The 20,985-nt window shown below is 37.3% G+C and overlaps 2 protein-coding genes across 2 annotated transcripts; both read right to left on the bottom strand.

The window, feature by feature from the left end:
• Positions 1-382: 382 nt before the first annotated feature.
• LOC100252868 (probable glucan 1,3-alpha-glucosidase) lies at positions 383-12,963 on the bottom strand. Its single transcript, XM_002268654.5, has 6 exons — positions 10,796-12,963; positions 7,101-7,374; positions 6,883-7,018; positions 4,875-5,085; positions 4,529-4,735; positions 383-1,003 (listed from the first exon to the last, which is right to left on the bottom strand). Exons 1-6 carry the CDS (start codon positions 12,380-12,382, stop codon positions 638-640), a joined length of 2,781 nt encoding a protein of 926 aa, XP_002268690.1. The 5' UTR covers positions 12,383-12,963; the 3' UTR covers positions 383-637.
• Positions 12,964-13,227: 264 nt separating this feature from the next.
• LOC100249418 (uncharacterized) lies at positions 13,228-20,222 on the bottom strand. Its single transcript, XM_002267054.5, has 2 exons — positions 19,509-20,222; positions 13,228-14,166 (listed from the first exon to the last, which is right to left on the bottom strand). Exons 1-2 carry the CDS (start codon positions 20,006-20,008, stop codon positions 13,521-13,523), a joined length of 1,146 nt encoding a protein of 381 aa, XP_002267090.1. The 5' UTR covers positions 20,009-20,222; the 3' UTR covers positions 13,228-13,520.
• Positions 20,223-20,985: the final 763 nt, after the last annotated feature.

The raw sequence follows: 20,985 nt of genomic DNA, 5'->3' as shown, positions 1-20,985 counted from the left end.
TTTTCTTTTTCCTTTTATTTTTATTTTTTTACCTCTATTTTCTCCCCCTAATTTGTCGGAAAACATCGAGGAAAATGTATTTATGGTAAAAGGGGTATCCACAAATGCCTTAGAAGGGAAAAGCGGTTGCCAAACTCATTCTGAAACCGGCCTTCACATCAACTACAGAAAATTTGATGTCATGGATACAAATTTTCTTTCAAAAATGAAACCAAACTGTTTTCATATGTAAAAGATGACTAATTCGAAGGATAAATGTGTTTATTTTTATCATCCAAGCAATCTAAAAGATGAAATCTAACAGCAGCATTCACCTACCATAATTTTCCATTCATTAAAAGAAAAGCAAACTGCAGAAAACAAGGCTTCTTTGCCTGCACAATGTTGTCAAGTGGTGTGTTCCAATTTTATAATAACCCCATTTCAAAGAAAATGGGTGTGTTCTTGATCAATACATGTCCCACCCAGATTAGGAAACAAATCTAATTTTTCAACTTTGTAACATCTTAACAGTGGAGGGATCGGTTTCCAGGAAGATGTTCAATAAACTAAACCTATTACAATTTTTCAAGTTTGTAACAACATCCTAACAGTGGAGGGATCGGTTTCCAGGAAGATGTTCAACAAACTAAACCTATTACAAAATTTTTATAGTCCAATCATCTGCAACTGGAACATTAGGTTTGCGGATGGTTAGAACAGGCGCACTCTTCCCTCTTCGAAGCCAAAGTGGCCCAAGTTCAATTTCAGCCTTTCGATTTGAGGGTTCAATGAGGGCATTTTTTGGTCCAGAAGAGTGGCCCAGGACTATAATCCTCTCAATGACGCATGCTGATGAAAATAGGGTTTTACTGGCATTGGGCACCAAGCTTGAAGATGTAAGCTTACCATCTGAGAACACAAAGTGGCGATGGATGTAGGCCCCCTGCTTAAATTCAAAGCTTTTACCATTGTCAATATAGAGTTCTCCTTCAGCCGCATGAGAACTGTTTAGAGCTATTACCTGTAACAGATGAACAGTGAGAGAAAACATACGGCAAGCTTGAGAGTTATTTTGATGCCATAGAGAAAAATACAATTTCATCTTCATCAATGGAGAGCAGGTTGTAGAAACAATAAAAATAAGCAACAAAACAGGGAATAAATAATACATGCAACCAAGTGTAAAGGACCAAATGAGAAGATTATCAGGGTCATTCTTTATCAACTCAATCTGAACAGAACTAACAGCAATTCCAAATAAAAGCTCAGTGCGAGATTCTTTGGAAAATCCCTCATCAGGGCTGCCCAAGCATGCAATTAAATTAGATATATTGTCAAAACTGCATACAGCCAACATATTGGACTTACTGGAGATAAAGAATGTGTCCACCACTTGATACCAATCTACGTCCTTGGGATGGACCTTAAGTTCAATTCAATGCCACATATTGCAACAATCTCAATAGCACAGGAACATTAAATTTTACAAAGGTTCTCTCGAATACTCGAGAAAAATAAAACCTTCTAAACTTCTGCATTCATGTAAACTGCTGCCCTCTTGATGGGGACAAACTTTGATGCCTTTTTTCCTTTCCCTCTCTTTTGAATGAGAAACTATACTTGTACGAGTATAAAGTAAATGAAGATTTACAAGAAGGATTAAAAGTCCTTCAGAAATGAAAATATATGTGGACATAATAAAACTAGAATAACACATAGCTCCTCAGAAAAAGCCACTCAAGCTTCCAAATCCAAAAGTAGAGGTGAAGGACTAGTCCACAAAATTCAAGGGGGGATGAAATGCCTTAAAAAGTCAACTAAGAAAATGGCTCCTCCCATGGTCAGCCTATCAACTTCTTGATTTTCCAATCCTGACTTCTAAGAGAAATTGTAGCCCCATAACTCCAGAGAGATCCACAATTATCAATATCTCATGTTCATATTTCCATGACCCTCTCCACCTGTTTGTGGGTTTCTTTATTGAAATAGCATTATTTTAGAAAAATATTTTTTAAAAACAGCATTTCATTAATTTTTGCAATAAAAAAAAATACAGCACTTTTAAAATTGTCTTTTCAAAAAACGATTTTATACACAAAAATCATCTTTTCAAAATGGGGTTTTAGTATAAGCACAATTTATAAATTTATATTGAAATCACTTTTCAAAAAACAATTTTGATGTGAATATGAAGTGTTGTTTTTTCAGAAATAGATTTGTAACTAACATTTTTTTAGATTTATTAAAAAAAAAACACATGTAATTGTACCAAAAATTCTCTGTTTGCCAGCCAAGAAAGAACTGTCACCCAATCTCCCCATAAAATTGAAGGTACTTAACTCTCTTGTCATTTTCAAACTACTTAGTACCGCTAATATCTCTAACTCGCCGGCTAGTACAAAGGCTACAACAAAAGAGAAAGCTTGGATCATCTCACATATATGGTCTTGCACTAAACCACCAATCTCCATTTGAACAAGGTGCCCAGGGAGCATAATCTAAGTTGAGTTTAAGGATACCTACCAGTGGAGTCCACTCAACCTGAAACTTAATCACTCACTTATGTGAGGAGCAGAGTGATATCCAATCTAGTAAAAGTAATCCCAAGTGAAACAACAGAAAACCTTCTTGGTGGCTAAATCCAAAGAGATGAAAGCATAGATATCCTTCAACAAAATCAACCACTAATTTCGTCATATAATCCTTGCATTCCTCTTTATGAAGATTCCTATGATGAAGCAGATTATTTGTATTAATCTTACTGTTAGCCACAACCAAGCAAAAGGCCTGAAATTGTGAGAACTTTTGGATTTCCAAAAGAGCTTACCTTGAGAAAAGAGAGGGAGAGTACTAATTTTAATAAGACTCAAAAGAAGAAAAAAAAAAAAAAAAAAAGAGAGAGGAGAGAGATTTCGAGGAAAAAATTGTTAGAGCCCAATGTTCAACACACCTCATCAAGACTGGAAGACAAGAGACAAAACAATCTGCAAGGATAATAGGATGCGTGGAAGAACTCTAATTCTTAGTATACCATGTCTCATCAAGAATGAAAGAGGAGAGACAAACAATTTGCAAGGACAACAGAATGGAATTTCTCAATCTATATGAACTAAACAATGAGAAGACCCTCATTCTAAAAAGGGAACAAAAATGGGAAAAGAGGCAGCCTAAGGGCTGGTCACCCCATCTCAAGAGGGAAGACTCCTCATCGAGGCAGAAGGTAAGCTTTTCCCAAAGCCATATATAATAAATCAAGGTCAGGGTAGGAAGTTGGCTTGATGGGGTGGTACACTCTTTTCTAAAATTTTTACTTCACGTGCAATGCATTGCTACACCTCCATATGTAACATGGGCCATGCAAGATTAATTTGGTGCTCTAAAGGAAAAGGAAGGGCCTGTACTTCCAATTTATTGTGGGGAATTAATTGCCCACAATTAATTGTTCTTAATATAAAAAATAAACATCTTCATTCATTAAATGATAACACAATGGTGTTATGTACACGGTACACCTCATTCAAAATTATGGAAGTACAACTCCCTAGTTGCTTGTGAAGCTTATACAATAGTACTAGTACCTTTAGTAATTCAAATAACTCTAAGCAAAGACCACACATCACTCTAAAGGTTGTGTCAACCCAACCTAAAGGTAGAGAAGATTTTGTTGTTGTTATGTATTAGGTGTCTAATAGGGAGAGAGGTGCATGGAAGTTGCTCCACAAAATTCTAAAAGGTGGGATGCTCCTTCTCTAAGGTTCCTTGTTCAGCTAATCAATTTGTAAACCAATTAGCCAAGTAAGGAGCAAAAACACTTGGTTCTTTTGGTTGTTGATTTTTTCCACCCTAAGTTTAAAGAGCTTTTACAGTGTGTACATTGTTTTTTTCTGCCTATAGTCTCTGCACATATTGTTAGTCTTTGTGCAGCGGTATACTTTTTCTACTTTCTGATTGGTAATTGTACATCTTGGAAGGACTGCTCATCCTTTGTATCTACCATTGAACAAAATGAATGTGTTTGTTTCTGTATGCTAACCATGAATTTAGATAGCATTGACATGATCAATGTCAAAAACCCATACAACCAATGTCATTTGTGCTACAGACAGTTATGCAGAGATTTCTAATATAAAAATTGCTGATTGACATACTGACACATCAGTGATATCTTGGATATGTTGACAAAATTATTAAAAAAATCAAGGTATTTTCAAGATGTCAAATATTTGAAATAGATCTAATGGAGCATCAACTTAATATTTACAACATCTTTTGTACTCATAAACCCTTTCCTCCACCAAAAAGTCGCTACCTTATTTCAAGAACAATTGGAATTAGCTATTTATTTTTTGGTTTTTAAAGCAGTGTCTTGGGGCCTAAAGCCCAAGTAGGATAGAGAAGTGGGAATTCAAATCCCTCAAAGCAAAGACCACAAATATAGAAATAAAAATTGAGTATGACAGGGTTGAAACATATGCACACCCATATTTCAGATAGTCAGATGCTGCAGCATATTTATAGAAGGGTCACTTCAGCATCAAATACTCACCAGAGTGTAAGGATCATTTGCCATCAGGGTAGAGCTTCGTCGATACCGGTCTTTCCTAGGTATGATGGTTCCAGCCCTATGAAAAGCAGGAATAGTCTCTTCTGAAACCTCTAACTTGTGTGTCGTACCTCCTTTGTAGATAATTCCAGTTCTCAGGTCATACCAAGACTGTCCCCCTGGCAAATACACTGATGCATACTTTGCTCGCTGGTTGAAAAGAATTTAATTTATGTATCAGTTTAAGAAACACAGGATTACAACGAAGAAAGTGCAAGAGAGAAACAAGCAAAAAAAAAAATGAAAGCAAAACAAACCAAAACAAGTAAAAATTATGTTCCAAGAGCACCTCAGTATAGATCCCTTGCACCAAAAGACTGTTCCCAACCATGAAAGCTTCATCATTGCTGAAAGTAGCTTTGTCAGAAGGGAACTCCATCCAAAGTGGACGCATAACTGGAACACCACTTGTGTTGGCCTCTCTGAATAATGTGTAAAAATATGGGAGCAGTGCATATCGAGTGTGAATGGCATCCCTCATAAGTTCCATATTTCGCTCCCTAGAATCAATACAAAGCTCATGCTTACCACTGATTTTACAATATCGAAAATAGATCTCAACACTAAAGAGATTGTAATTGATGGTTAGTACAATGTGACAATTCAATGCCGCTTATAGTGTCAACCTTATTCAGTTCCTCCGGTTGTATAAACAACTGATTATATACATCAGTCATGAAATAGATGTTTCATCCAATGCTTAAACCAGGTGCTCAATTATATTCAATCGGTAATACTCAAATGAAGCACCTGTGAACAAGACAGAACTTATACTGAAGAGAGTGTCAGAGCCTATGTAATACTATAAGTTAATGAGCACCAGTTACCATTTAAGGTAGTAAATCTCCCTCGCACTTTATCACTTTTCACTGTCAACTTCTATACAGTATTCTCTTTGATGGACAGCAAAACATTACATGTACTACCTTCTTGATAAAACTTCATTTCTCATATTTAACATTGATATAAGTTAATCAATTAAGCAAAACAAATTATCTCATTGGTTGGTGTCGATTACAGTTTTAGTGCAGCAAAAGACACAAGACAGCATGTTTAAAACTGCGAACAAACTAAGAATAGGGAAAAAATGGCAACATCAAACAACTTCCATCCCCTTTCCCCACTTTTCTTTTGATCGTTGCAATCAATGTCTAACCTATAAAGCTCAAATGGAAACTAAAGTTGTCTATAACTCTATATAGATCCTTTACAGAACAAACCAAACCAATTACAAGAAAGGTACATTGCTCCGCAACCTTAGACAATATATTAATATAGCACTCTCTAAATTGGTCAGCCAATTGAGCCTGAAAAAAGAGCTTGTAGAAACTACCACTGATTCATCCAGATGCCATGCTGAAGAGAGTTCATTGACAGCCAAATTGAAATGTGACCAAACTAATGCAAAATCAATTGGACTTTCATTGTTTCAATGAGGCATATAGGTGTCTGGAACAGGCAGGATCCAGGGGATCATGAAATCAGAAAGGCCCATATCACTATTATACTTATGCCACAAGAACACCCGTACTTTAGTTGATAACTGCTATGGTAAAAGGAAAAGAACTCCAAAATCTTAATAAAAGCCTTATCTCATTTCTTCGGGGAATTCCCTTTGCCCATGCAACTCCACCTATTGTATTGACCCTTGATGCCCATGACCAAACCATCCTCAGACAACTATCTCATTTAATTGTCTATGCATAAGGAAACAAAAAACATAAACCAGAAACCAGGGAGAGTGTTCCCTTGACTAGTGACTAAATCAGCAAAGGCACCCTAAGCATAGGTTTAGGGTTCAATTTTAATGGTTTCTCTGGAAAAAGGACATAAAAAAAATGAAAAACAAAAAAAATAAAAAGTAAAAGATAAAAAATAAAAAATAAAAAATAATTCATCAAAGAGTGCAAGGCATCAATGGAAGAGCTACTGAGATTTTTTTCGTGCAGAAAAGCCATACCAACAAGAACAAGGCAGCAGTGAACATCATTGTGCACTAACAAAATCAAGCAAGCTAAGACTGCAGTGCACTTCACTGCCCTACCCAAAATCCACATAAATTTTGGGAAAAACTACAACACATTCAGATAACAGGGTATGGAGAGAAACAACATATATTTAATTTCTGAAAAATTTTCTGACAAGTCCATGCTTTGGAAACTGTTTTTGTTCCCCTCTTGGACATAATAATGAAAACTCTCTGCAAAAGTATACATGACCTGCTAACTACCAACAATAAAATTCAGAGTTCATAATCAAGTTCACAAGTTCAATATAATAGTAAAACATAATCCTACCCAAATAACCAAGGCTCTCGTCTCTTTGTGTCCTGATGAGCATGGGCCCTAAAGAAAGGATAGTAGGCACCTAGTTGATACCAGCGTACCAATAGCTCCATCTCAGGATTGCCAAAATACCCACCAACATCTGCGCCTGTAATAAAAAATCAACCATGACAACCTATATTTAAAAAAAATAAAAAATGCCATTCTTTAATTAAATAAGTTTTACATACCAGAGAATGTCATTCCAGTAAGGCCAAGGGTCAAAATCATAGGAACTGAAACCCTGAGTTGATCCCAGTCTGCTGTATTATCTCCTGTCCAAATAGCTCCATGCCTTTGACTTCCCGGAAAGAATGCTCTTGACAAAACAAAAGGTCGATCCTTTCCATCTCCACGCTTTACAAGCCCATCAGATGTAGCCATATGAAAGTAGTAGCCATAGGCATTATGCAGTTCTCTGTGCTCTACACCTCCATAATGTAAAGCATCTCGAGGCATTGTCACCTGGTAAAAGAAAAATAATTATGCAACAACACCAGGATGTAAGTTATAACAACTATGATTAAATTGCAACTTGTTACCATCAGGTTGATTTAAATTCCTCATAGTCAAATCTACTCTAGTAAAATGGTCATGTATATTAATTATAAAGACCAAAGTAATAGCTATACCTTTAGTTCTTATCTATGATAAATTAGTGATGTAACAATTCCTCAATTAGGAAACTGCAGGTTGCCTGTTTCTCATTTCATGCATTTACATAGAGGATACAAATTAGTAACACACTAGCAAATGCATTGATATACCTTAATTATCAAAAAAGAAAAAATGCATTGATATACCTTAGCAAAAATTGATGCATTGATGTACCTTAGCAAAAATTGATGCATTGTCACATTTTGTATGCAATTAAATATTTCAACTCACAATAAAATTTCAGCAGCAGAAAACACAAAAGTTCCTTTTTGATATTTTAGCCGATATATTCACAAAACAGAGGTTCCTCAGAGGGTGTAGATTTTATTGTTTATATTTCATTTTATTTTTATTTTAACCATGCATATACGTTCCTAATGCAATTATTCTTTCAAAATCTTAAATCAAGATAAGTCCCTAATACACACACACCATGCCTCACATCTAAGTTCCTACTAAGTTCCTATTGTAATTATTCTTTCAAAATACACACACACACACCATGCCACGCATCTAAGTTCTTAATGTAATTATTCTTTCAAAATACATACATACATACACCACGCCATTCATTTAAGTTCCTACTAAGTTCCTAATGTATTAATTCTTTCAAAATCTTAAATTAAGATAAGTATTCAAGGTCCTAATGTAATTATTCTTTCAAAATCCTAAATCAAGATAAGTCTAGGATGAATACACACATGCATACATACATACATACATACACAATTTACCTTAGAAATACATAAAACAAAAATTTTGAAACAGGTTCTGCTAGTTTATTATTGACTCCCAATTTCAAACTTTGCAAACTAATTTCTAACTCAAGCATATATTTCATTTTTTTTCTTTTTTTTTTTGATAAGCAAGTCAAGCATATATTTCTTTCCTTCCCTTTCTTTATTCTTTTTCAGAACTTCATTTTCTTTCTCCCACTCCTTCAAACAAGCACATTGATGAGGCAAGCAAAGTGATTGCTAACATGCAAATGAACTATGGGGTTAACCATATTCTTTTTTCTAGGTCTGCACCCTTGGGCTTTTAAGATAGTAAACCCAAACAAACGTGGAGTTTTGAAATAGCACACTCCAAGTTGTTTATCAAGAACAAATACATCATTGATATGAATTTGTAACTAAAAGTGATGAACAATAAATCCTTACTAAATATACATGACTTGATTAAAAAAAAAAAGAGGGAGGAAGAAAAGGGAACTTGAAAAGAAGAGCAAAACAGCCATATAGATGAAAGATATAACAAAAACAAGTCAGAGAAACTCTACACAACTCATGGGGCTTAAGAAAATCTTCCACAAACAAAACCTGTCGTTTGGCTCTTGATTTTGCTAAGCAACTTGCAGCATGATTAGCAAGCAGACTTCAAAATTACATTTTTGAAGTGTTGTATTCACACATCCATTTGCTAAGTGTTGTATTCAAACAAACTTTGCAATCATGACAATTGCACAAAATTGACAACCGTATGGCACTAACAATTGCACAGCAGAGGGTACCAGACCTGCAATATATTCTTCAAGCTCCCAACAATTTCTTGCTACTTCGTTCTCAAAAGTTGAAAAAAAAAACACAAAAACAAACAAACAAAAAGGCACTAGACCCTAGTGCAATAACAGCAAGAAATCACACAGGCACCTTCTCTTCTACCTTGTAGTAAAAAGAAAAAGGACAAGGAAAAATAGCGTTGATCTGGTGTATCACATGAAATAATGCAATGTATCTCACAATATGGTGCATCAGTGACACATCTGTTACAATGGGTCAGTGTAGGATAAGTGTCCAACATACCTATTGGTCAAATATGTACCTAGAGATGTATTCAACAAAGAAAGAAGAACAAATCCCTATTTTGTTGTAAATAACCTTAGGCTCAGATTTGATATTCTATCTTAGTCATACACTTCAATTTGCTCTTGAGGATAGAATGAAGAAAAAAAGAGAAATGAGATTGCATGTTGATGCAACCATGTTCTAAAATTTATTCCTAATTTTTAGAACATGATTACCACCAGTTGACACTTGTACTCCAATCCATGTAACATAGTGTCATACCAATGTATATATTGGTAATCTGTCAAGTTGTTACTCTAATAAAATTTGAGAATCTCCTCATTGGTCAATGTCCTTTCACACATCCATCTCTCATAAGGAAAATGAACTAATAAAAGTCTCCCTTCAGATTCCCATGGTCCTCCCATAAGACCTTAATTGTTGCAACTCCTTGCAAAACTCAGCATAGACACATGCCTGTTCAGTTTGTCCACATTCCTAAACTAACACAACAAGGAATATGCCCCATCTCCACTTTTGTCTCCCTTTAGCCCCCATCAATTACAAGAGACAGTTCTCAGCTTCATGTCTCCCACTGCCTTCTCTGCTGCACCCCCAATCGAATTCCAACAGATTATTCTCAGCTTCATGTTGCCCATCACTCTCTTTGCCAATCCATCCCCCCCTCCTCCCTCAAAGGTAACATTTTTTTCTCGGCCCCTACTGGAAATTGGACCTGGAACTCCCACATCCTGATCCAAACTCCTTGCCACTTGAGCCAAGTCTAAAGAGCCTCCTCTTCTTCTCATGACGTTTCTTCATATCTTTCCTACCATAATTTATTAGACAGATAAGAAAAGCTACCTGACTCCCACTCTTTCATAGAGCCATACTAACCCCAGTGAAATGTGAGATCTCATATTCATCACATCATCAATTCAGTCCATGTAGATACAATGCCAGGACCATGCAACTCCAACTATAACCACAGTCAAACTCCTAGTTGATTATAACCTATGACAGTATGACTCTACAGCAACAGCATGCTATAACATTATAGGCTATTATTTTAAGTAGCACATACGTAGTTTACCCACTACAAGGAGGTAAATAGTATATTACACATATTTCATCTACTAAACCTGCAGGGGAAATGCCAAAACCCTACAATCTCAAGATGGTTTAAAAAGTTTTTTTTATTAAATTAGTCTTCTAGCGATCAAGTCACATCTTTAAAAAGTCTTATGATTACATTAGTCATCTAGTGATCTCGTCATATCCAGCAGAATAAGTGTTAATACCCAGAATTCACTTACTAAGCAGAAACCTATTTCATGATCATGATGGTTCCTTGTTCTTTGAAGTAAATTTGAAAAATAGAAAGAACTTAAGACACAGTCAAATGTTATTATGAATAAAATCAAATGGGACAAGCAACATACCTCAGGGCCATTAAAGACAGAAGGTTCATTCATGTCATTCCAAATGTACAGCCAAGGAGTTGATCCAACATAGTTCTTGAGAGAGAACTTCTCAGACCACCATGACCTGATCTCTGGGTTCAACATATCCGGGTAGGACGATGATCCAGGCCAACACCACCCATCATAATCCTTTCCAGTTGCATCCTTAACATAATATCCCTTACTAGTGGCCTCCTTGTGTAGGTGAAAGGATTCATCTCGCCTAATGTGTGGATCCACAATAGTAACCATATGCCTACCCTTTGCCGCCAACTTGTTTTGCATCTGCTCCGGGTTTGGGAAAAGCACCCTATCCCATGTAAAGTACCTCTTCCCATCAGTATGATCAATATCAAGCCATAAAACATCATAAGGAATATCATGCTCATCGAACTTGGAATCGACATTCTCAACATCCTCTTCATCCCTATAATTCCACCTACATTGGTGATGAGCTGTCGAAAAAAGCTGTGGCATGGCTGGCATTCCTGTCACACTCGTATACTGTCTCACAACATCCTTTGGACCAGGACCGATAAAAAAAAATGTATCAACAATACCAGCTTCACTCATCCAAAATGTATCAATCCTACTACCTGACTCGGGTAACAAAATCCCAGACTCAGCATCCCAACCCGAGCCAAGCACATCAATCTGCATTTCTGCTGCATTCAACCAGAAAAATCCTGAAGTCCCCCTGGCCTTTCCATGCCCAAGCATAAATGGGATTGATCCGTAGAGCCCAAATGGCGAATCATGAATATACTCAAACACATCTAAATTAAACAACCGATAAGGTTCAGAATCATCAACCCCAGGCCCTCTAGTAGGCCTCAAAGCAAAGCTTGACGCATGCTCGGGAATGCCATACACGAAATCGGCATCAAAAAAGGAAACATCGAAGCTAATGGATTGGGGGCCGTAGGGCCTCACATCAGTGTGGCCCTTAAACCTCTCCTCCCAATCGTCCCCTTCTTGTTTCACTCTCAATTGCTCGAAATCAAACAACCCATGAGAATTCAACGACAAAACCCTACGTTTACCCTGTTTCTCCCTCACGTAGACCTCAAACGGATTGTGCCGAAGCACCGCCTCGTACCCATCAGCCACGTAAACGACCGAGGAAGGCCCCGAGTCGCCGTCGACCGTCTCTGTCTGAAACCGCTGGAGCCAAAGCTTCGTAGACTCAAACTCCGGGAGGATCACATCGGGCACTTCAAAGCGCTTTTTAGGAGGATCAAGGGAGGGGTCCTCGTCAATCTTGACTCGAACGACGCCATTTTGATAAACCGAAAGAGTGAAAAGGAGGGGCTTGATCTGATCCTGATCGGGGGATTCGGGAGGTGGTTGGCGGAGATTTGCAGTGAGGGCGCCGTCGAGGATGGCGACGTCGGTGGCGAAGAGGGAAGAGGAGTGGGGTTTGCGGGAGCGGGCTCGTTTGCAGAAGGGGGTTTGGTTGCAGGTTCTGAACTCTTCCTTCTTCCAAGCGGAGACAGAGGAGAGATGGAGAGTGAAAAGAAGAAAAAGGAGGAGGAGAGGGAGAGTAGAGTTGATGTTGGGGGGCATGGCCGAGGACCTGGAACTCAGCTCACAATCAGGACTGACATCCAGATAGCTCCCAAGAATAATCAGGCACCTCTTCTTTTCCAGTTACCCGCCTAACTTTTACGGATCATCTTTATTCGGCTTTGACGAGGATGGGCATCGACACTAAGGTTTTTGTCATTTGTATGTGAGAAAAAATGAAGAAGAAGTTGACGGGTCTGAATAAAAAAAGGAATTAGAAGTGAAAGGACTTTTCTAAAGTTTGAATGTTGGTTTGATTTGAAAGCATGTAAACAGGAGAACAAAATGCTAGTTTGAAGTTTCAAAGAAGAATATGAATGGGTTGGTTTGAAGCTTCAAGGCAAGAACGAAATGTTGGCTCAGGAGAGATGAACAATCTCCATGGATTGTCACGTCTTCAAGAGAAATGAGGGTGTTTTTTTTTTTTTTATAACCGTGATGTCCAGGCAGCTTACACGCACCTCGACTAATCCCATGAAACCTTGAAGTTAACAATCGGGTAAACCTCCAATGACCCTGAAAGGACACGCACCTCGACTAATCCCATGAAACCTTGAAGTTAACAATCGGGTAAACCTCCAATGACCTTGAAAGGACTTGAAATGAGGGTGTTTTTTAAACCCTTTTAACCAAACAACCTAAATTTAAAGTACAACTTATATTTTCAATCCTTAATTTATTATCAAATATAGATGAGTATGAATTTATTGATCTTTTCTATATCAAACAATTATTAATATTATATGATCAAACTAGAGTTATAAATTTAAATACAACCTATCAATTTAACCTCCTTGCTAATACTGTCTCTATGATTCAAGATGCCGTTCTATAGGGAAACCAAGGAGCGGAAAAGTAGCTACTGGGATGAGTAATAATGGAATCAAGATCAGTAGTTTTCAACCTCAACCACTACCCCACATAAAAGCTTGTTAGACCATGCCATGGACAAAAAGAAAGGTTATCTAATCCACTGAAAATAATAGATCCATAATTTACATAGCCATGTTCCCTTCTTTGTATTCTTTTTCCTTCCAAAGGGAGAACCTCATATTTCTGAAAGCATCACTGGGACCATGAAGAGTAGAGTAGTAGATTGATGATCCACCAACATGTACTTTGATCTGCTATTTGATCTTTATCTGGTGTTCAGATCAAACTCTCCAACTTCACGCCACTCGTCTTGCATGCCTGCGTCTCCATTTTCAGTCTCCTCATCGTTCAAGAAATCCTCAGATGGCTCTTTCTCATCTCTCTGTGTGTTGTTTCCCCAACCATTCATCATCTCATCTGGGTTGACACCCTGTTCCTGCTCTGCCATATCATGGCCAATTGGGAGGTCATTGCCCTGAGGCCCGAGTGCACTCGCCCTTATTGGAGCTCGAGCCAGCAACTCAGCATGGGCCTGTGACTCTGCCCGTGCTTGCTCTGCCTGAACCATTGCTGCCATACGCAACTTCGCCTCATGAGCCTCTCGTCCAGCCTTCTCCCTTGACTCAATCTCTGTCCTCAGTTCCAGCATTGCTCTTTTCTCCTCTTGCAGGAGTGCTTGCTCAATCATCAACCTCTCCTCTGATCGAAACTCGCCAATGGCTCTCTTGCGGGATATGATATTGAAGGCAAGGGCCTGTTTCTCAAATGTGGCAGTGAACTCTGCAACTTTGGCAGCAATATTGTGGTCCCATTGCTGAGAGCGGGACGGCATTTGGCCTGTAGTGTCAGAGTCAAGGATTCTATCATCCTCCTCTGCTTCATAGTCTGCCACCACATGGTAAGGCAGTAGCCTGCATAAGTATTCAGAAAAAACTGGATATGACAGTCTGATTCTAGCATATATGAGACAAAGGAAGAACACCAAAAACAGACTACATCACTCCAGGCTACCCTTCTACTTGAAAGTAGATAGCAAACATGATTCTCTTCATTTCTTCCCTGGTTTTGATCCTCAGTAATGAATTTATAAGCTGGTTACTCAAAATCCAAGAATTAAAATTAATTTTTAATATCTTGGAAATTAGTTCATCTCTCAAAGACAGGGGAAGAAGAAAACAGAGGAAATTAGTTCATCTCTCAAAGCCCACAAGCTCTCTAGGGTCAGCATTTCTAATCACAAATTTAATGTCAACAAACAAATTTGAACAAAGGACAAAAAAAGAGGATGACCATTGAGAAGAAGAAGAAACAGAGGAAGATGGTCCACCTCTCAAGCAGAGGAAGACGATAATGAACCCCAAAATTATGGCTATTTTCTCCAAATGATTCCCAAAATCATTAGTTTTACTTCGAGAAACAAATTTAAACAAGGGTTGCTTAGTGGCATAGTAGCATGGAAACAAATATGAAACATCGACATGACTACGATTTAGACAAATAGACAAACGAAGACAGAAAACTCAAAACACTAGGATACAGATACAACTCTAATATGGCAAGAAAAAATATTACGAAAAAGTAGCACAAAACATTGTGTCGTTATCAATACTTGGCATACCTAGAACAAACAGAATGAGGAAAATCCTCAGATCATTGAAAAATGATTCTTTCATTGTAGAAATAGAAATGAGTTCCATAACAGACCCATATGCACTGCCATGTCCTAACTGCATCTATGTCCTTTCTTTAGGATTTGCCTTGTCACCATGTCCATACCATATCATATTCTTGTACCGCAGAAACGGCTTGCTATAGTTCCATCCACTGCTCTATCTACTTACTAAAGTTCACTCTTCCTGCAAGAGTAACTATTGACTACCTAATCCAGAGCTGCTAATCAACAAGGGAAGTGTGACACAATCTGGTTTATAATAATACTAATACAAAGTAAGCCCTAAAGACTTAACATGCTCCAGCATCAAGAATTCTTCTGTTTGGCCTTTGGGATTGTGGAATAAGCCCACAAAGAGGATAAAAGCTAACATACTAACAAGTTAACTAAAGAAATACACACACACATACACATGCACACACACGCATATATAGTTCTGCTTACCAGGACTTTATTTCCTCACAAGACAAAGTGGAGAATCACCATGCTACTTCTCCAGCATCTATTTGGACTCTAGACCAAATTTGCCAGATTCTGAAGAAGTGATCATTCCTGAGTTTATGTTCAAAAAATTGCTGCTGATTGGAAACAACTCTTTGGTTTAAGCCCTATTGGAGGAGTTAGGGAGTTTTGATTAGTATTTCTTAAAAGGGAAGGAGGATTCATAATTTCATATATTTCTTAACCAGGGAGGAACACTCTAGTTGGGCAAAGGTATCTCTGGAACTGCTAATGGGAAGGAAGGGACAAATTTTCCTGGGAAACATTGAGGATACAAGCATACTTCAATTTTTTTTATGATACAGCAGTACCATGTCTAGATTTATTTATCCAGAATCTGATGAGAGGAAGGAATTATCACCATCCCAGAAGGTTATGAACTGTTATGATTAAGGAAGGTTCAGCAGATGTTGCCAAATTTTTGCTTCTCTGCTCCCCTATTCTTCCTAGGGCAGATGTTGCCACATTTTTGCTTCTCTGCTCCCTGTTCTTCCTATAGCTGATTTCAAGAACAACTCTCCATCACTGGTCACCTGGAATTCCAACAGTGCTTGCCTTAATCAAGATAATATTGTCTCTCCTACCCAATCTGTTCATAAAAAATTCGGATTTTTGCCTCAATTTGAAATGAAGGCCTAATGACAATTCAGCAGCAGCCATGACTTATCCTTACCACTACTTTCTTTTAATTTCAAGGATAAACAAACAATCATCCAAGACCATCACTAACTGTAGTTAAAATTCCAGGGAAGAGATTTATCACTTCTTGAAGAAAGAAAAGTTCCTCAAAGCTGATAAACATAGAAACTATTGCATTCGACAAGTACAATCCTACAAGTTTTAATAGCGTTGGAAACTTGTTATTAAAGCATAGGGTAAATCCTATACCATTCCAAATCCAAGATTGAATACATTATAATAACTAATCACCATCTTTGTAATCTCACATGTCTCAATACTTGAGAGTTTTATTACATGGGCTTCTAAATTCATGAGAAGCACCTCTGAGAAAATGGATTTCATCTACAACAAATAATTGCTGTAATTCAATTAAAGAATGTGATTCGTCCATTAAGTTTCTCACAAGAGTTAATATTTAGGACTGATGTTCATCCCCACTACATAGTGGGGGAAAAAACAGATTCTGAAACAAAGGCAAATGACCAATAAACTGAAATTTTCAGGATTCATTAGAGGACACAAACAAATCAATGCCTAAAAACCTACAAGACACAAATCCATTCATATACCCAGACCACATGCAGCATATAACACAGAAACACCTTATGACCTTTGACAGGGACACAAATAATCATCACAGTAACATTACATCACAATATTATTGAGACCAAACCACCACAAATGCAAAATAGATCACCAACCTATACTATGCCACCTCCTGCTTCCCCCCTTCCTTTATTATAACTTTCAATCTACCCCCAAAAAACCAAAAGAAAAGAAGGAAAAAAGGGAAAGAAGCAGAAGAAAAGAAGAGAAGAGAAATATGAAACAGCATAGAGAACACAGAAGGTGTGTGCAAGACTTGAAAAGATTCTAAGAGACTTCTTGTGGGGCGGTGGTGCCTTAGAGAAAAAACCGCACTTGGTGAATTGGAGTTTGGTTTGTGCTGATATGAGGCAAGGAGGCTTAGGTATTCGCAGTCTTGTGGCCCTAAACAAAGCCTTACTTAGGAAGTGGAGCTAGAGATCTACAGTAGAGAGGGATTCTCTATGGAAACAAGTCATCATAGACAAATTTGGGGTAGAGGGAGGAGGTTGGTATTCGAGAGAAGTGAGGGGAGGCTATGGTGTGGGGGTGAGGAAAGTTATTAGAAAAGGATGGGAAGATATTCGGTGTAGATCCCGCTTTATCGTAGGGAATGGGAGGAAGGCCAAATTTTGGAAGGATTTGTGGTGTGAGGACCAAACGTTGAAAGAAGTTTTCCCTAATTTATTCCGGTTGGCGGTCAACAAGGATGAGCGGGTGTTTGATGCTTGGGAGGAGGGCGGGGAGGTGGGTAGCTGGAATCCTCTGTTTTCAAAACACTTTAATGATTGGGAAATGGAAGAGGTGGAGGGTTTGTTCTGAAAACTGCATCCTTTGGTTTTGAATAGAGATGTGGAGGATGTCTTGAGCTGGAAGATTAGCAAGAATGGCCTTTTTTCTATTAGATCGCTCTACCGCTCCTTCACAAGAACCTCTAGTGACCCTTTTCCTTGAAGTATTATTTGGAGGTCTTGGGCTCCGATGAGGGTAAGCTTTTTTGCTTGGGAAGCGTCTTGGAACAGAATCTTGACCATTGATCAGCTCAAAAGAAGGGGCTAGAACATGCCAAATAGGTGTTACTTGTGTAAAGGGGAAGAGGAAACCAGTGACCACCTGATCCTATTTTGTAAGAAGGCTACAATGTTGTGGAGGTTGCTTTTCTCTCTATTTGATGTGCAGTGGGTCCTACACTCCTCAATTAAAAGGAATTTGATTGGTTGGCATGGAGCTTTTATGAGTAAGAGAAGGGAGAAGGCTTAGAGGGCTGCCCCCCTTTGCTTAATGTGGACCTTATGGAAGGAAAGAAATGAAAGAGTGTTCAATGACATTAAACGGTCCGACCAAGCTTTAAAACATTCTTTTTTGTACACTTTTGTGAATTGGGGTAGGGGGTATTTAGAGGATCTTTCTTTCGTCTTTCTTTTCGCATAGCTTCTTGGGCGTTGTTTGTATACTTTGTGTGTACTTTTTTTTACCACTTCTAAGCTTTGCTAATACAAACTCTTATTTACCTATAAAAATAAAATAAAATAAAATAACATCAACTCAGACAGCAACCCACAGATCAAGGGAAAGAATCTAATATATTATTCTAAGAAACATAAACAGAAATCCTATGCATACAACAGATATTCTAATGTCATGTCACTGCAGATGCTCACATCTCAACCTCAAAGCAGGTACACACTATTTGGAGACCTTCATATGTGACAGAGCATATCTGTCTTTGTAATTCCACGCAGCAGTCACAAAAACCCTAGTGACATTACAAGTGATTTTTCCTTTGAAAACAACAATGAAATTCTCTAGAAACTTGAGAAAACGTATAGCAAAGCATTTCATTCCATTTCACAGGCTATTTGCCAGAAGACAGATATAAATGGAATCCAAAGCTGGAATAATTATCTGCATTACGAAATAAAAGCCAACAGAAAAATGTTCTATCCATTCTATCAACATCAAGTCACCAAGGATCCTTTAACACCATCACAAACATTTCCAGATTAGATAGAATTCACCAATATGCCAGGCATCCAACAAGCAAGCAAACTCAAACCAAGGCCAGCTAAGCATGGCCACTGGAGAACACATCCACATATTTAACCAATAGAACAATTTAGCTATAAATACCAATATACATATACATCCATGTAAATGTAAACCAGTCTCAAATCTCAATGAATTTTAATATTACATTACCACTTCAAGCAATAAAAAATTTGTTCTCTTATTTGATTTCTTAGGTGTTCTAAACACATGGGCTGAACTGTCGGGCATGAAATGTGTTAAACGAAACAGTTTTATGAAACATGGCAATGGCATATGACTCCCAATGCCAAGTTATCCCATTATTTTGCATCTGATCTTATTTCCCATTTGCAAGGAAAACCATGGTCACAGAGTCCACAGCTCCACTATTTCGTAAACTTACAGTGTCACAAGGTACACGTCATTACCCATCAGATCCTTTGCACAATATTGAATATTTGAATGATCCCATTTCTTCTTCTGAAGAAACAAGGAACTAATTTTCTGAGACTTTCTTACATCAAACAGAACTAAACCCATCTTCAAACATTTAAAATTGATCAAACAGGGCAATTAATAATACAAATATCCATTGCAATGATCACTAAATACAAATCCCCATGAAACCCAACAAAAACACCCACTCCCTTCACAAATTCAAAACCACGCCCACAAGATGCAAAATTTTCAGAAACCCAAATCAATGAATCATCGCAAACACACCATCGATCTTGATCATTAACAAATCAGAAACCCTAATCAGAGAAAACAAAATCAAAACCAAACCTCTCGCAGGCGTCCTCGAGAGAAGAGAAAGGACGTTTGAAATCAGGGTGGCAGACCCGCCACGCGTCCTGGTACGCCATCTGGAGCTCCACCTGGTGCCCGGGCCGCATCACCTTCTGCTGCTGCTGCTGCGGATTTGCGGGGCCAGGGTTTTGCACATTGGGGATAGGGTTAGGGTTAGGGTTAGGGTTAGGGTTAGGAGTGGGGTTGGGGTTTTGCGGTTGGAGCGAGATGGGGCGGTGGAGGCCTGGAGGGCGCAAATGGGCGTCAATATTGGAAGGGAACCGGGAGATTGCTTGCTGCTGTTGCTGTTGCTGCTGCTGCTGTTGCTGTTGCTGCTGCTGTTGCTGTTGCTGCTGCTGTTGCTGCTGCTGATGCTGCTGCTTCTGCTTCTGGAGCTGTTGAAGAAGGAGAAGCTGTTGCTGCTGTTGCTGCTGCTGGTGCTGCAGCATGAGCTGCTGCTGATGCTGCGCCAATGCCTTGGCGTTCGCCTCATCCATCTCTTCCTTCAAATTCACAGACCCCCTCTTCTTCGCCCTCTCTACTTATTCACCATTCTTCATTTCTATTCAAATACCCAAAAGATTACGCCTTAATATACATAGATACCTAGATATATGTAATAAAGACAGACCCATGTTTGGTTATTTGGAAAATGGTAGGGAAAACTATTTTAAAAACAAAAACAAAAAAAATACAATGAAAATAAAAATAAAAATAAAAATAAAGATAGATCTGAAGTTGACAAATTATTTCTAAACATTTTTTCAAACTTATTTTATTCATTTTTATTCTTCATTAAATAATTTAAATATAAATATATATATATATATATATATATATATATATAAATTTATAATTAATTTTAATGTAATTATATTTTTTTAATATTTTTCACAATAAATGACATGAAAAAAAAAAATTTCTAGGTTCTAATTGGTTATTGAAAAAAAATAGATTTAAAATATCCAAAAGATAAATAATTATTTTTATATATTTTTTAACCTCATTTACCTTTTTTATTGAATAATTTGAAAATACATATATTTTTAAATAATTTTAATTATATCTTATTTTATTTTACATATTTTTTTATAGTAAATCAAATATGAAAAAATTATTTTACTTAAGCTATGTTTAGTTCTCAAAGATTTTGAAGAAAAATATGAATAACAAAAAATAAAGAAGAAAATTGTATTTAATTCTTTAAAAGAACAAAGGAAAGAAAAAAATTTGTTAAGAAAATTGCTTTTGTTTTTTTGGATTTGATTTTATTATTAAAAATTATGAAAAAAATATATATAATTAAAATTAGCTAGAAATATATACATTAAAAATTATTTAATCTTTATATAAAACAATTAAAATAAATTAAATAAGTTTAAAGTAATATACATTTGTACAAATAAGAATGACATAATTTCTTTTTCATAGATAGATGTAGGATTTATGGAGCAATTATTTAGAAGTACATTTT

The sequence above is a fragment of the Vitis vinifera genome, chromosome 16 (genome assembly GCF_030704535.1).
Source record: "Vitis vinifera cultivar Pinot Noir 40024 chromosome 16, ASM3070453v1".
NCBI lineage: Eukaryota > Viridiplantae > Streptophyta > Magnoliopsida > Vitales > Vitaceae > Vitis > Vitis vinifera.
Note: the sequence above shows the minus strand (reverse complement) of the source record. Positions and strands in the feature narration are given on the sequence as shown.

Excerpts from the sequence above, each read along its gene's own strand:
- LOC100249418 (XM_002267054.5), bottom strand. The coding sequence starts at position 20,008 with ATGGATGAGGCGAACGCCAAGGCATTGGCGCAGCATCAGCAGCAGCTC. Across the intron at positions 14,167-19,508 it reads CTCGAGGACGCCTGCGAGAG|GCTACTGCCTTACCATGTGG; the intron begins GTTTGGTTTTGA and ends ATACTTATGCAG.
- LOC100252868 (XM_002268654.5), bottom strand. The coding sequence starts at position 12,382 with ATGCCCCCCAACATCAACTCTACTCTCCCTCTCCTCCTCCTTTTTCTT. Across the intron at positions 7,375-10,795 it reads CTGTCTTTAATGGCCCTGAG|GTGACAATGCCTCGAGATGC; the intron begins GTATGTTGCTTG and ends TTCTTTTACCAG. Across the intron at positions 4,736-4,874 it reads TGCAAGGGATCTATACTGAG|CGAGCAAAGTATGCATCAGT; the intron begins GTGCTCTTGGAA and ends CTTTTCAACCAG.